Below are 16434 nucleotides of genomic sequence, written 5' to 3'. Positions count from 1 at the left end.
GTCTTTGCATCTTGTTGAAGTTCCTGCTGTGTGCTGCAGAATCATTTAAGACTTGGCTGCTGCTTTTACACAGAATCACTCTTTAAGACCTGAATACGACAAAGGACTTAGAGAAGGGAGTTTTATTTTGATGGGACTACTCCTATATTTAATGGTAACCATGGGCTTGACTTGGCTAGATCATGGGATGGGATGTCATGCTCTAGCCTTTCTGAATTTGAATTCTCACAGAAAACCCTGGGAACCAAATGTCTAATGGTATCACCACAGCACACTAAACCACCAGAATAGTGCTGATTTCTTTATAAAGCAGCAGTGCCTAAGACTATGTATTAATGTTTGCAAGCATTGTAGTTGATAAAACTACTTATTTACCTACATAATGGAAACTGAGCATGACTATTGCATGATTCTAAAAAGTTCATTTACCTAGACAATCTGCTCACCTGTCTGAAATCAGCCCTGTTTGGGAGACACACCAAAGCAAATTTTTACCAACTTTTATGAGGAGAAAAAAGTGGGGATGATGACCTTATACCCAACTGTTAATTCATCCTGGTTCAACCACGACAAATTTCATGCAGTTGAACTCCTTCTAACTTGTTCTGAGCTGTGAAGCTCTTGTCTCACTCCACAAAGTTACTGTGTAGGTTAATGCTGCTTCTTTCTCTGGCTGCAGTGATTTATGCAGCCTGTATCCATGTCCAGCTCCTACAGCTTTGCTGTAGGATACTGATTGTGGGTCAGATGGTGAGTGGGATTGGGAGCTGATCGAGGCTGAGAGTGACCATTTTTTATGGCTGCATGATGCTAAGCCAGCTGATCCGTTCTCTGGAGCAGTTTCCTTCCCAACTGCACAGCTATACCAGCTCAGGATGGCTGAGGAGGGGGCCCAGGGGAGGAAGTGAGCAGTGGGGGCAGGATTGTGATGGGGGAGGAGAGTGCTGAAGGCCACTTCAGCTAATACTGCTGCCAAAAGAAATGTTCACTGAATCACAGCCCAGTGGCATGTCCAGCCAAATCCTGTGGAAGTTCTCAGTGTCAGGGACATAATCCTGCTTTCCAGCCCAGTGCGCTTGGATGTCATTTATTCAGCTCCCAGTGTGTTTGGCAGCTCTTTGGCACAGTGGTAAGGCATGGAGTAGTGGGTGCTGAAAGGGGAAGTGCCTGGTGCTGGATGGTAGAAACCCCAAACTGAGGGCAGACAGCAGAAAAAAAGGTGCTGGTGAGAACATGGTCTCCTGTCTTATGGGGATAGAATAGGGCATTTCTGCAGGGAAAGGCTTTAAACTGTGCCTGCTTTTCAGTGTTTGCAGGCCTGGGTATTATGTTTTAAGAAAGAAATTGGGTGAGCAACCTCTCTCTAGGAGAAGGAACAGCATGGTAAGGAACCTCGCTTTGTATACATCTCCCTCCTTCCATGCTCCACATTTCCAAATACTAAACCAAGACTGAATTACTGCACTATAAAATGAGTTGAACCCACCGTGACCCGAAGACTGGTTCAGTTTACAGCCAAGTCCATAACCCAAGAAGCACAAGGGATCAGCAAGGGGAAGAGAAATGAAAGCACAGAGCAGAAGGAGTCAGCAGGTAGTCCTTAACAGCCTGCTAATCACACTGAATAATTTATTACAGCAGTGCCACTGAGACTCCATGAGCTTTTAAACCAGTATTTCCTGGAAATGGTTTCTGCTCATTTTTTATCATTTGTAAATTTGAAATCTTTTATCCCTGTCTGCAATGCAAAGGTGTTTGCAAAGGTCCTAGGAAATGACGAGGAGCCCAATGAAACATGAGTCCAATACATTTTCTGACCTCACTTGATTCTGGATGCCCTAGAGAAAGTCCAGCCTGTTCTGAATACACCCTGTGGATCAGCAGCATGCCAGTGAGAGGAGTGAGACACATGCTCCATACCTCTGACAACAGGAACCAACTTGGTGTCAAATCAAACACCCTCCTTGAACATGGGGATTTATAACCCCTCCCAAAATCCTCTCTGAAAATAACCAACCCCATGTTCAAACCCTGGATGGAAGGTCACACTTTTAGTGCTATCTTCAATCCTTCTGAGCTCTCAGCCTCTATTGTATCATGTGGCAAGGAGGTGTGCAAGTGAATTGGGCTCCCTGTAACTAATTTGAATTTCATGTTTCTTTTGCCTTTTTGACTCTCCCTGTGTTCTATGATCAGTTAGGCAGAGAGCAATTTGTCAGCTTCCTCCTCCCCATCATTCACTACTTTCTGTACATTTCACATCAATCCTTACTTTACGTTTTTTTAAGTTACTGGTCTGTCATTCCTTCACCACAGGAAGCACAAGTTTAACCACTCCATCAATGCAATTACTGACTTGACAATGGTTCATTATGCCCTAAAGCAGACAGGATCTATTTGTTTTGCAATAAAGCAGCTCTTAATTAGGCTATTGCTCCTCCTGTGTAAATATCTCATTTTGCCTCTGGAATTGGGAAAGTTCACTCTATCTCTTGTTGTTTGGAAAAGGCCAAGTGGCACTGGACAGCAATCTTTCACTTTCTGGACACAATTAATGTGCTGATTACTTTGCTCATGCTTCTCACAAGCTGGTGATTTTTCTCTGATCAGACACTAAAACCTACTGAATTTACTTGTGCTCTGCATTGCTTGGTAGGATGGGCCCAACTGGCCTTTTTTTTTGCATGTTTAAATGGGAAGTCAACCCAACTTTTGCTTTGGATTCATGATGACACTACAAACTAAAAATCAAATTCTTTGACATGAGAACCCAAAGACTGTTCTATAGACCTTATGGAAAGTGACAGAGCATTCTCACAGCATGCTTCATTTAATCTCAGAGAAAGGGTAATGCTGAGAAGAAATGGCAGAAACTGGTAGCTGTCATAAGGAAATTTTTTGTCAAGTTAAATTAATGTCTGAATTTTGTGATGCCTCACATTTTATCTTATTTCTAAAAACCTTTATTCCCTTTGGGTTCTCTTCAGTAACCAGATAATGCAAGCAGTGATAATGTTTATGAGTCTGAGAAAAAAGGCTCACTTGAGGTTTCACTGCCACTAGCTTTCTATAGAAGAAAATGAGATAACACTGTATAGACGTATCTCTTACAAAGCAACTAAACATTACCAGACTCTCCTTTAAGGTAATTTTATTTTTGGTGATAAGTTAAACATTTTCTCTGTCTTTTTATCTGCCATATGGAAGTCCTTTGGCTGACTTTGTTAATCATTCACTCTTCAGTTTGGAGTTAATTGTTTACTAACTGTTAAGCTGTTTGCACTAAAAAATGCCTTTGGGCTCTTAAATCAGTGGGAATATCTCACTGGAACAGCAGAGATATGCCTGGTGCTACTACTTGGGTGTGCAGATCTCACAGCTCCAGGCTACACTGCTGCTCTTTGTGTACAGGTCTCTGGGGATGGAGGGGAGTCACATCCCTGTGTGCTGGTTAAAATGGACACACAGCACTCACAGACAAATGCTCACACTGGGCTGCTACAGTGCCTTGGCTTTCTTTACAGTTGCTCTGAAATTCAAGCAAAAAACCCTCTAATGACCCTTCACTGAAAATGATGGGTTTGGTCTTTTCACAAGAAGGGGTTTGTAGAAGCTAAGTTTAACATAGAGGGAAATTGATTCTGTCCACCTTGGAAGCTGTGAGCTGCTTCTACACAAATGACACTGGTTCTGCAAGCCCAGCATCCAGAATGCCTCAAATATATGGTTGGCAGGACAGCAGCCATCTTTCCACACTTGATACTCCCTTCTTGTTGAGCTGGAGTCTTGGATTTTGTGTAGTATACCAAAAGTTTTGCAATTGTTTCGTACCCAAGAATGAATAGCCAGCAGATTGTAACTCATAGGGCCCAAATTTGCACTACAACAGGCAACATTCAAGGGGGAGCTTTTGACAGGGCTTGCTGAGTCTGTGAGCTGGTCCTCAACAGACAGAAGAAAAAGGATGACCCTCAAAGTGATGGCTTTGGGTAGATTCAGGGCTTCCACAAAATTCAAGTATAGGCAGGAAGGAATATAAAAATAGAAACACAGAGACACATTAGTCTCTGAAGTCTAGGTACAACTGCATTCCAGTTTAATAGCCCTGCATTCCCACCTGAACCACCCAGGACTAGGTGCCAGATACCCATCTCAGCTGCATCCCCAGTAATGCTGGAGAACTTGGTGCTTGAGTGAGAACAGTGCAAGCAGGATGAGGTTCTGGCCTTGCATTAGCCTCAATTCCCCTCTCCAGTCTCATCTAACTTGCTGACAAACCTGGTTAGTTTTCTAGAGACACATGGCTGATTTACTCCAGCAATTTAATGAAATCATGATTTTGAGTGACTGCTAATGGGATAGCCCCAGATAGGTTCAGCTGCTTAGTGTGTGTTACAGTTTTACTCAAAAGCACAAGAAACATGGAAATCTATCTAGGATGACATATAGGAAAACATTACAATCTCCCTCATAAGACAAGCAAGGTTTTTATATGCACTTAATATAAATGTCTTGATTTCAGCTGGTTTCTTGCTAAAATTCTCTCTGTAAGTTTTCGATTTGTTTCTGGCATCGGCAGTGTGCAGGAACAAAATATTAAAGATCAGAAAAAGCCATAATCTCTTTCCCCCTCCCCCACTAATTTTACCTTGCAGAAAGTTCAGTGAAGTTTACCCCTCCCATCTGCACAGCAAAGACTTGAAGCAGCACATGCTGGTGCAGTGAAATGAATCAGATACTGTGGCAGGCTGCTCCCAGATACCAGGGTTATCGAGTGCAATTTTACAATCTAATTAGCAAGAGGATTAAACACTATGCCTCACTGAGGCAGTTGATCTGCTCTTGCCAGAGGGGTTTTACCACCTGTGTAGGGTAAGAAGTCTTTTTACTTGCTCCACAGAAGGTAAAATCACTCCATGGAGAAATAATGAAGCCTCAGCCACTCTGTCCAAGTCCCATCCCTGATTTAGGCTGTTCATTTTGGAATAGCTCTGCCAACAGATGGGGTTTGCAAGCATCATGTAGCAGAGAAATGCTCATCTAGGCTGTCTTTTCACTGCTGTGGTCTCTGGATTGTGGCAATGGACAGATCCAAGCCTGGAAATTCCTGCTTTCCCTTCCCACCCAACCTATCCTCACAGATAAATGACCACTTCTGCCACAGTTCTTAGTGGTTTATACATAAGGCAGCACCATTGTTTTGAGTCTGATGGATTTCATACATGATTTGCTGAGACCAAAAAAACTAATTCCCAGTAAAGGAAAACCAGCACCCTATTTTTTTAGGGTTGCACTCAGAGAAGAAGGATCAGAGGTGCCTAAAGCCCCTGATTTGAGGTGCAGTGTGAGTGCTAGAGGTAGCCTAGTGGAAACACAGAGAGGCTGGTGAAGATTTAATCAGGTTCCAAAACCAATGCTACAGAGTAGATCACCTTGAACAGCTGAGAAGAGATAGTAGAAAAGCTGAGAAAGGAGGCTTGATCCTTCTGGTGGAAATGTGTCTCCTCTCATGCAGTCAGAGCACCTGACCTCTCCTCTCCTTCCTTCTGATGCTCTCCACCAACCCTCTCATCCCAAGAGGGATGACAGTAATTACTATAATGTGTGAAAGGCTGAGTCCTGTCATGGCAGGGCACTAATTTCTTCCAAAGAAATGTTTGTATTCCTAAGACTTTTGAAGGCATCTTTTAAGTACATGTCTTCCCTGGGGGGTTGGCACTACTGAGATATGTGGGTGCAAACACCTAGCCTAGGCATGTTCTAAACTACCATATGTGAAGACGGCTTGCCCTGCAGGTAATGATTGATCCCAAATAGATGTGTCCTTTAGCCTTTGTGAAGACGTCCTTACTCTCCTTGTCCTTTCTTTTAATGAATAAAAGTCCCATTTACAGCCTTCAGTGAATAAAAGGCTAATTGATGCACCTCTTGTCTCTTGCTGCCTCCTTAGCAGTTCAGTTTTCTACCAAAACCTCGATTCTCATTCATTTTAATAGAAGATGCTCTCTGTGAGCACCAGGCAGTGTCCAACTTGAAAGCGACCACAGGAGGTGAAAGAAGAATTGGTACAGAAACAATGCAAAGACAAATACAGAACTCAATTCACTGTGGAAGCTTTTGCATCCACAGAAGAGCTGCCTAGTTGCTCGAAATCATCCAGTTCTGCAGCCTGCAAGCCAGCCTGAAGCCTTGCCTCCTGATGTCTCCACAGCTCTGCAGTGCAACAAACACTGCTGCTAACAGGCTCTACATTCCCACCTGCAGGGCTTGTGCTCAGGGATGAGGTTTTTTATATTAGATGGCATTTTATTTGGGAAAATCAGAACACACAGGTCCCCCTCGTAGTCTGAGCTCAAGAACTAAAACTTCCCTTGCCTTTTTTTTAGGCATGTGTTGAAAGTCAACTTTCCCTGCTACCTTGACATTAACTCTTCAGTTAGGAAAATTGTTGCTTCTCAAATGTAATGCTGGTCCTGAGAAAATCATGTAATTTTCTTTTTGTAATATATGGAAGCAGTTTTCCTGTCTCTTCATCCCTTTCTCTCTCAGATCATTTATGGCTTGACAGTACAATATCAAGGGTTGGCTGAGCACCCCCAGTCCACCATTGCCAGTGAATGGAAGGCCTCCAGCACCTAAGAGGATCAGCCCTTGAGTTCCCATCTATGTCTTATGAAATGCACAAAAAAGAAACTTAAATTGCAAGATTAAGTGACACTTATTTCCTCCAAACCCCACAGCTTTTAATAAATTATGAGCTACTTTTGTCCATTAATTCTTTGCAGACATTGAGACAAGTTTGGGAGAAAACAAACATCCTTCAAAAATCACATGAATCAATGCCAGCATTTGGTGTACATCACACCCTTGACTCAAGCTATGACATGTGTGGCAAGCCCAGACCTTGGTAGAAAAGTAAACACTTACCTTTCTTGGTTTCACTTTATCATGGTAGTCATATTGAAAAATCCCCTTGTAGCTAAGTCCTAACCACCATGGAATTCCCTGCTTGTCCTGAAATAGAAAACAGAGGGAGTTATATTGAATATGATGGAGAAATGCTGGACTTTTCCTGTGTTGTTGCTCAAGATGAAGATTTGTTTCTAACTAGTATCTTTGAATGGGTGTTGTTAAATTTCCCCCTGCCGAGTTCCTGCAAGTCACAAAGCTCCACAGTGTTTAGAAGAGATCTGTTTCACTTTTGGCCATGACATATAAAACGATTTAAAATACATCACATGTGATCAAGTTACTCAAAATGCTGTCAGGGGTGCTGAGGAGGTTTGACATGGGTCCCTTGTGCAGTGGTGCATCCTCTTTCTCTTCCCTGTAAATTATTCAGTCTGAACACTCAGAGATTGGAGAGGAAGGAAAGCAAGTCACCCAGATGACTTGAATTATGTGGAGGGATTTTAGCATTAGACTTGAAAATGCAGCAGTAATGGGATCTGAGAGCTACCAAGTGATAAGGTCTGACAGGCTCAGACCCAACTGCTTTGTGTCTGAGTGTGCAATAAAATGTCCTTATGGAGTAATGGCTGATATCTGATCCCAGTCTCTGCAATTTACTGCGCTGAAGTTCTCAATGAAATTACATCTGTCCTGTTAATGTGATAGAGAATGGCAGGGTAAAACACAGCAAAACCAAACCCCCACATCAGGCAGAAGCAAACCCTATTATGTGCAATATTTGCTGCCTCATTGCTGCTCAGTGCTGCTTATTGACCATGGGGAGCTCACTGGAATTGCTCTCAAGTCTTTGCAGTATTGAACATCCAGCCCAATCCACTAGATTTTTCTCGCTCTAGAGCTGTCTAAGAGATCTGGATGCAAAGGGTTCTGGAGAGATCCCGTCCTCTGAGAAAAGATGAGGCTATTGCTTTTTTCCAAATAATAATAACAACTTTATTATTACATCCTATTAGCAGGAATAGACTAGAAACACATCTCCTGAGACAGGTAAAGTCAGATATTTGTGTTTTTATAGTACCTCATGTGTACAAGACATTACAGATGCATGAAAAACCATATGATCTGTGCACAGAGATAATGATGAAACACATCAAAACTTCAGGGGTGATAAATGAGGGAATATGCTCTGGGGAATGTGGCTCTAGCTTTCTTTCCATGTTTATTGATTTCTCTACTTAAAAAACCCCAAACCTACACAGCTGGTCAGGCAGAGAAGTAATAATAATAATAATAATAATGATAATAATATGAGGCTGGAAATTTTTGTGATAAATCATTAGACAAAAGAAATTAGGAACTTCATGAATAGCTGCATGAAGTCCACACAGAAGTGGAGAGCTGTTTGGGGGATAGAATGTGCTACCTATCTCTAGAGTACAAGACTCTTCTGGCACTAAAAAGATGTACAATCTCTATATCCATCTACATATCTCATGTCAAGGGAGCTACAGTATTCAGGTCATGGCTGGCCCTAAATAGGTGTTCATGGATCTGCCATCTGGGAAAGATCTGACCTCTTGGAGCTACAAAAAGGATTGTCTGCCAGAGATGTGTCTGGCTTGTCCCTTTGGTGGTGGTTCACTGGCATTGCCATGCTGCTGACTGAGCTGAACACTCCAGCACAATAGGACTGCAGGAGTTTTATCTCCAAGAACAGGATTTTCCTCTTTGGAACTGTATTTACTAAACATGCACACACAGCTGAAATAAGTTTATCCTACCTCAGGAAGTGAAACGAGACTTTAGTAGCAGTGTATTGTATTCTGAGAGCAGGATGGATGTTTGTACCTCTCTCCCTCCCTCTCCAACAAGAGTTTAATTCAGGGAAGGACCTTCTTGTAGCACGTACCTTTACTGCGTAATAATGCACTCCGTATGTTGGGAGGGACTCTACAATGCTCATGTAACTGCAAAACAACACAGAAGAGAATAATACATCTGAGAAGCTGAGAGGATGATCTGAAAAAAAACTCGGATAAGTAAATAATTACGCCAAGAAATACTTTAAAATGAAGCATTGTATGAGATGGGAAGCATAGTTACATATTGTAACTATGCTTTACAGTTCTGTTGAAATACTTCATAATAAGACAAAGGTCACAAAGAAATCATTCTTGTTTCACTTACTTCACAATTGCTTGACCTCTTGTCTGACCATTTAGTTTCTTGTAATGTTCAATGACTCGATCCTCACTGGAAAGGAAAAAAATTGGATGTTTTATATAATGGCATTATCATGACTGAAAATCTTGTCAAAAGCTGAAGAGATACTTCTGTTAACACAGTTACTGACTGATGGAACCAAAAGATGCCAAGCAAAACCATTAGATGAGGGGATTTGGTGCAGAGCATGGTAAGAAAAGGGGAAGTCACAGACTGAGCATAAAAATGGTTTTCTAAGAGCTGGGTCTCTGGAAGAACCCTTTTTCCTCACAAACATGGTACCTACTTGTACAGACTTTTCCCTCTCTGCATTTCTTTCCTTACCTACAAATGATACCCACAATACTACACTGAGGGCAAACAGATTTGTGTTGGAGATCTGCTTAAGATCTGCTTTGTCCTAACTGCTGTAACTTCTTTTCAAGCCCATCATGTCCTCTGAAAGATGGGCAGAACTGTGAGAAATTGGTGGCCAGTCACAGCCCTAAGACTTACAGGTCACTCAACTGCATAACTGCAGGTGCACCATTGGAAGTACTCTGGAGCAATCTCTCTCACAGGGAGCTAATTCCTAGTGTACACACAGGCAACAATAACAGCAGTGACAAGGGATTTTTCCAGGGCACTCAAACTTGAGTTTCTTTACTCCTAAAGTATTCATGTGCCTTTGCTTACTTTTGAGTTATACTAACTTGCATTCCCCCAGGCAACTCCTGGCTAAGCACTGGGAGCTGGCATGAGCTGGGGCCCATTTCCAACAGCTCCTTGGATACTAAGATCATTTTATGTTTTAGGAAGACATGAACCATGTCATCATGTGTTCCAAGGTGAACCATGGAGGCTGTTCCACATCAGTGGGCTTCTGTGTCAGACAACAATTCTGAGTGTGTGCCATAAGCAGTGGAGATGGAGCATCCAGGAGAGATCAGCATGACCCAAATGACAGGTTGAGAGACAAATATAAGTTCACTTTTAAAGAATTTCACTCATTCTTCTCCAGTGAATGGGCAGCAGAGCTATTTGATGCATACAATCAGCAGTGCCAGCAAGGTCACAGCAAGGCAAAATATAAGTCAAGGATCCAATGTAATGCACACAGGACCTGCTCTGCTACACTAGCATGACAGAACACTGAAGTCTTCAGGTTTAAAACCAATTTCTTGCTCTTTATTTTGTATTTTAATTTTGATTCTCAAGGACAGGGAATCTGTTGAATCCCCTGGAGATTCTGTACAGAACTTGCCAGACCAAGAGGAGGGGAACCTAAACTAGTTTCATTCCACCTTAGTGCCCTCCCCACCTGGCCCTGCATGGGCTTCCATCCATGTCTGTGTCTATCCCATGCCACCACACTGCATGTGGTTTAGGGCAATGTGAACTGGCATTCCTCCTTCCCTGCATTTCCTGGATCCAGCAGGATCCCCTAATAGGGCCTTTCAGCTGCCCACCATGTGGTAATCCTTCCCCAGGCAGAACTGAAGCCAGCTGTATTGCTAGGCAGTGTGAAGGAGCACAGCAGGGTGGGATGATGGTAGATGACCTCACCACGGCTGCTCAGAGATGCCCACGGGGGCTTTTGTGGACGACTGCAAAGCATTTCACCAGCCCAGCTTAACATGACTGCATCTTCCTCTCATTGCTGCCTCCCCCATTTGTACCCCTGTGCCAGAGAGGATGGAACCTCTTTTAGAAAGAGAGCCAGAATCTCCAGAGCCACAACAGCTTTTAGAAAGAAGAGCCACAGGGAAGCTGAGGATTGTGCAGCCCTAATAATGAAGAGAGAAAGGAGAACCAGAAACATCAGTGAAGGCAGCAAAGTGCAATTCAGAGACAAGTGTCAGATTGTCAGCAGGGCCAGCTTTTCCCTCACAAGCCTGTTGTCTATCTGAGAGGTTATTTAACTGCTTTCCTTACTCACTCACCAAGTGGCTTACCCCATTCATCCTACAAAAATAAAAGAGCCCTTTTCAGAGCTGTCCCATCAGCAGGCCACAGCAGGAACAGGGTGCTGACTGAGCCAGTGACATATTACAGGCTAAAGGAATGGTCCAGCTCTCCCATCAAATCCCTCAGAATCATTTTAATGCTTAGAAAATGATCTTTAAATTCTACAGCTATGAAACATATTCAGCACACTGATCCAAGCAAGTACCACAGATGTTATGGGTGTGCACATGAAGGCAGAGCCCGGGTCTCCTGCCATGATTATCATAAACAGGATTACTTTTGGAGCAATAACTGAATTACATGAGTGTTCAGTATTGGAAGACCTCCAAAAAACATCATTCTTAATAAAAAAGATAGACAGAGAGGGCTTACAGCCCTTTGAAATTACCTCTTAAAACCATGATTACATGTGGATGCAATTCCTCTGTCTCAGACAGGAACAAACCAGGAGTGACTTCTCAGAAAATAATGGAGTTCTCCATTGGAAAACACTCCTAGTTTTATTTTCCACTCTGTGCAGTTTATTGCACAGATCAAGCTCTCATATTGCTGCCATTCAAGGAAAGGGTAGATGTACCTGGACATGCTGATTACTTAATGTGATTCCGGATGTGCTCTGCGTTCTTACAAATTCTTATTATAAAACAATTGATATGTTCCTAGACCATACTCCTTGGGTAGGGAAGCCAGTTGATGGCCCATTTCCTTCAAAAGGACAGATCAGATGTCAGGGAGCCTTCCTGAACAGCAGGACAAAGAGTTGTGTTTTTAACCCATGCTAGAAATATGGGATAGTCCAGGCTCTACCCAGTTCTTCTAAGCAAATGCAGGCAATGCTATACCTCCATTGCTGTTAGGGTACTGATGGTTTTTCTAAGTAAAATGTTTTGTGGTCTACACATGTTAAGTGCCAGGCAAATATCACCTTTGTTTCTTCTTTCCTTTGAACAAAAAATAAAAAGCCTGAAATATCAATCAAGCCATATTTAGGAGTGGGATCTGTGGTCCTTCACCTTCCTGCAGCACTGGCCTTGTCACTGGGGAAAGAAACATGTACTCCAGAGTACAATTCATTCAATCTGTTTTGGACAGATTCCTTGGGAGGAGGTTACTGTTGCTTCTCTCTGCTGACAGCAAAGGGAGCTGAGGGCACCTAGCTCAGATAGCAATGTTCACACTGGAAAAACATTCACAGTCAGAACAATCAGTGTGACAGTCCCTCCTCTAACAATTCTCTGAACTTCCTTTTCCTTCCACTGCCCTGTGCAAGAAGGATCATCCAGCACAGAGGTTCCCTTCTGCCTCTGGGTTGGAGGGTTAAGCCCAACACATGCCAGGGAAAACAAGCAAAATCATTCACGGGTCAGAAGGAGCATTAGCAGAGCCTATAAACATGCTCCCCTATCATTTCAGCTGTTCATCTCCAGGCAGCTGCCATGCTGCTATTGACAGCTGGGAGAGTGCTGGGACACTGCTGGGACCACCAGCTGACATCTCCTCTCCCCCCTGCTCTGCCTTGTTGCTGTGTTGGTGACACAGAAACTCATTCACAATGCAGGTCTGGCAGAGGATGCTTAACTAATGTGGAGACAGAGACACAGAGGCTGCCAAAGCACTGCTGTCTGTTGGCCAGCTCATAAAACATTCCCCCCAAAGCTGCAGAAATTAATACATGGATGATATTCTGCAGCAGACAACTCTGATAAAGATCTTTAGAAGTAAAATCCCTCCTGTCCCAGCAGCTTATAGAACTGGACAGCAGACAACTTGCAAGCAAATGCAGGCCTTGAGTTTCTCATCATCAGATCCAGATTTTCAAAGTGAGTTGTTCCCTCCCTCTCTTCCCAGCACGCTGAGCTGTTTTAAATAGCTGTATATTCATTGCTGTTCCTTAGTGTTATTCTGTTCCTAACCTGACTTTTCCATTTTGATTACATTATTGAACAAATAATGTCTTTATTTGCAGTCATATGCTGTCCCTCTGAAGCCGCCAGCACCTCTTAGGCCAAGGGACCAAGAGCTGGACCAGGGCCTCAGGTCTGTGTTGAACTAGAGAAAATCACTAGATAGTGATTTTCAGCTGACATCTTCAGAGGTGGGTTTTCTGGCAACACTGATGCTAAACTAAGCTCACATTCAAAGACTGTGGGAACCTGTGAGAAGTCTATCTTCCCCCTGGTCTGTTGAAAATCCCATACTAACATTCACTTTTGTGTTGCTGCACTTCCTATCAGCCTTATTACTGACAACTGAGTACTGGGCTGGCTTGTTAGGGAGGATCTGAAATGACATAAAATGCAATGACATGTGTCTGGAAAGGAGCACTGTGAGTTAACACATTTCTAAAGATTCTCTCCAGTCTCTGTGATTGGTTTTGTGTTTCCATGCATGGCCAAGAGAAATCAAAACTCAGGCCCTCAACTCCTGGATTGTGTGGGAGGACCAGAAGCTCAGCTTTCATTTGAAAGAAAAAGAAATAGAAACAAATGCACCAACAAGTCCCTTCTTTCTATACCAGTAATCAGAGATGCCAAAAGATGCTTGAGAACAAGATGTGCAACTGATTATTCTGAACCTGGGGAAAACTGCAAGAGATTACAGTGAAGGGAAAGGCTTCAAGGGTATGGAACCAGGAGACTCCATGAAGCTGGAATCAGAGGCACAAACTGTGCTGATCTAAGAATCCAGGACTCATCCCACAGGTGTTGCTACATTTGGTAGGTGCAATAGCTGATGCTTTTTAATGGTGTGTCATGGAAATGTATTATTTTTTGAAGATCTTTTACAGCATCTTGCCAAAGGTGTCACAATATTTACTTGATTATCTATTTTATTATCTCTTAATCCACTTCAGCTGACAAAAATATAGTACAAAGTTTTTTTGTTTGTCCATTTTAAACTAATTAGAGCCATTACTCATCCCATCTTTAATGTTTTAAAAGTTTCTTTCCAGGGTTGGATATTCACTTGTGACTGCCTGCACTCATGCTGAAGAATTGCAGAATAAAACTGATTGCTCACAGAAAAGGTTTGGATAAAATCTGCACCTGGTACATAATCTGCATATGATGTGAAGACGTGTCAGAGAACACAGTTTTAAAAATCTGCTCCCTTAGATCACTGAAGTTTGATCTGTAATTTTGAGGCTTTTTGTCTGATTCACCAACAGATGCTTCCTGAGAGCGTTAAGTGTTTCAGAGGGTGTTTAGAAAAAAGCCATCATTAAAAAATAATGAACTACTAATGTTAAAGAGGTCTTTTAGACCTGCTTACTGACATGAAATCACAAGGGAGTCACAGGACTGTAGCCTCTGATTTTATTACTCCATTGGCAACACCACCTTCCCAACCTGTGACCTGTTCTCAGTCACATGAGACCCCCCACAAAATTAAGTACAGCTGCAAGTGCTGCACCTTGTGTATAAATACAAATACTCATATTCTGAGCACGAGGATTTTACATGGCTCTCCTCACTATGTGGCAGTTTATTGAGACCTTAGGCCATGTTGTTGCTGAAGGGTCAGATTTGCCTTCCCTGTCAGTGCCTACTTGTTCCCACCACTCCTTTTGAGATGGCTTTCTGCTTGAGCTTCCAGGCCACCTGGAAATGTACTGCTTTTGAGGTTGTGGAGTAAGAAAAGAAAAAGAGACGCTCCTTGGAAAAAGCAATGCTCCTAAGAGGAAGACCATTCTTCAATGAGATGGCAGCCTACATTTATCATTTTTCATGAAGATTTGATTCTGGGTTCTTAGAGAGAAATATCAGGAGATTGTGATGATCCACAGTTATTGTGTCAGTGATCCTAATTTCAGCTGGGGACTCTGAATCTCTCCTTATATTCTCAGAAAGGGATTAGGAGACCTCACGATGAGCTTGCCTATGACTTGACATTAGGTACAGTTAATTCCACTGTTGTAGCCATGCTAGGAGAAGAGGATGACTTTTTTGGCAAAGAGGAGGACTGACATCATAGCCTACAAACTGATTTGTTTCCCCCTGCCATCCTCAGATTACCAAAATGCAGAAATGAAAAGAGTAGCAGATAAAGAAGCTCAATCCAACCCCCAGGCTTACAGCCTAATGCTTTAAAGGCAAACATGAAAGAGCAACAAGCAGAAAATGGAGTGAAAGTATCTCCCCTTTAATGAATAGTCTTTCCCCAAATTCTTTCCTATTTGCACAGAGGGATAAAAGGGATATGCAGGTTGGCACAAAGAATCTATGTGTGTGGCATGCAAAATCTAAATGCGACCCTGCTCCTACCTTGAGCTTGTTTTTCTGTGCAATAAAGACAGAGCAAACAAGCATCCACCTCCAAACACTGAGTTCATAGAAAAGGAGATGAGTTCAGCTGTGCCATACAGAGAGGATTTCCAAGATGAAACTGAATTACTCAACACAGGGCAGTGCAAAACACTGACATTTATCAGAGTTGTCTGATAAACTGGGAAAACTCTTTCAGAAGTGCAAAGTGCTGTGAAAGTAAATGGCACATTAGGCCTCTGGATTTCATCGGGACATTTGCACACTTACAGTAGATTTTTGGCCAGGCATTTGGCCTGGGATGGGGAAACTGAGGCCCAGGATGGTAGCTCTACTTGTGTTAAGTCATGCAATGAGTCAGTGACAGACCCAGAGGCAGAGGGCAGGAATCTCTGCATCCCAGTTCCACTCTCAGACCCCACTGCCAGAGCCAGGTCCTGCACAAGGACTGTGGAGAGTGACACATTACCAGTAAGCGAGGGAAGGATGCTCCTTCAGCGCTGGCGTTGGAAGGGCTGGCAGCTTCTTTAATTCATTCCTTACAACTTCATTGCTGAAAGAGAGTTCAAAAGGAGGATCAGGCTACAAGAAAACAACCACAATATTTGATATGACTTGACCTAGCTGGCAGGCTGCTATGGCTCTACATCTGTTCCTTCTTAACAAAAGGCACTGGGGTTTCCTTTTTCTCCTCTCTTTATTTGTTTTATGGCAGCCCAGTTAACTTTTCCCTCTATTATCAAAATTGGAGAGAAGCTCTCCCAGATGGTTATGTTGAACCACTTCCTACCAGTGACTGGACACAAAAGCCACCATGTCACATGTCCCAGAGCAGGGTGTCAGAGACATGTTCATATAGGGAAAGAAACACAAGGGGGAGAGAAAGCTATGCTTTCAGCTGCAATTATACACCTTTATTTAATGCTTTACAAACTTCTTCAAAAAGTAATAATTTGCTTTCTTCACATCACAGGTTGTTCTTAACCAGTTGCCCAGTGACCTATCCTTTGCATAACATCTTCACTGATAAGACTCCCCTTTGAATTTGGGTCCTGCTACACAAAACCTTCCTACACAACCACCTCAC

The 16434-nt window shown here is 42.8% G+C and overlaps 1 protein-coding gene across 1 annotated transcript in view; it reads right to left on the bottom strand.

Moving 5' to 3' along the window:
• FRMD4A (FERM domain containing 4A) overlaps window positions 1-16434 on the bottom strand; it is a 367232-nt gene that overhangs the window by 50044 nt on the left and 300754 nt on the right. Inside the window, exons 9-12 of the mRNA XM_066550978.1 lie at window positions 15817-15900; window positions 9100-9165; window positions 8822-8879; window positions 6928-7014 (exon numbers count right to left, since the gene is read on the bottom strand). Of these exons, the coding sequence (XP_066407075.1) occupies window positions 6928-7014; window positions 8822-8879; window positions 9100-9165; window positions 15817-15900 (295 nt within the window). The remainder of the gene's footprint in view (window positions 1-6927; window positions 7015-8821; window positions 8880-9099; window positions 9166-15816; window positions 15901-16434) is intronic.

Source organism: Molothrus aeneus, chromosome 5 (assembly GCF_037042795.1).
Source record: "Molothrus aeneus isolate 106 chromosome 5, BPBGC_Maene_1.0, whole genome shotgun sequence".
Classification (NCBI taxonomy): Eukaryota; Metazoa; Chordata; class Aves; order Passeriformes; family Icteridae; genus Molothrus; species Molothrus aeneus.
Note: the sequence above shows the minus strand (reverse complement) of the source record. Positions and strands in the feature narration are given on the sequence as shown.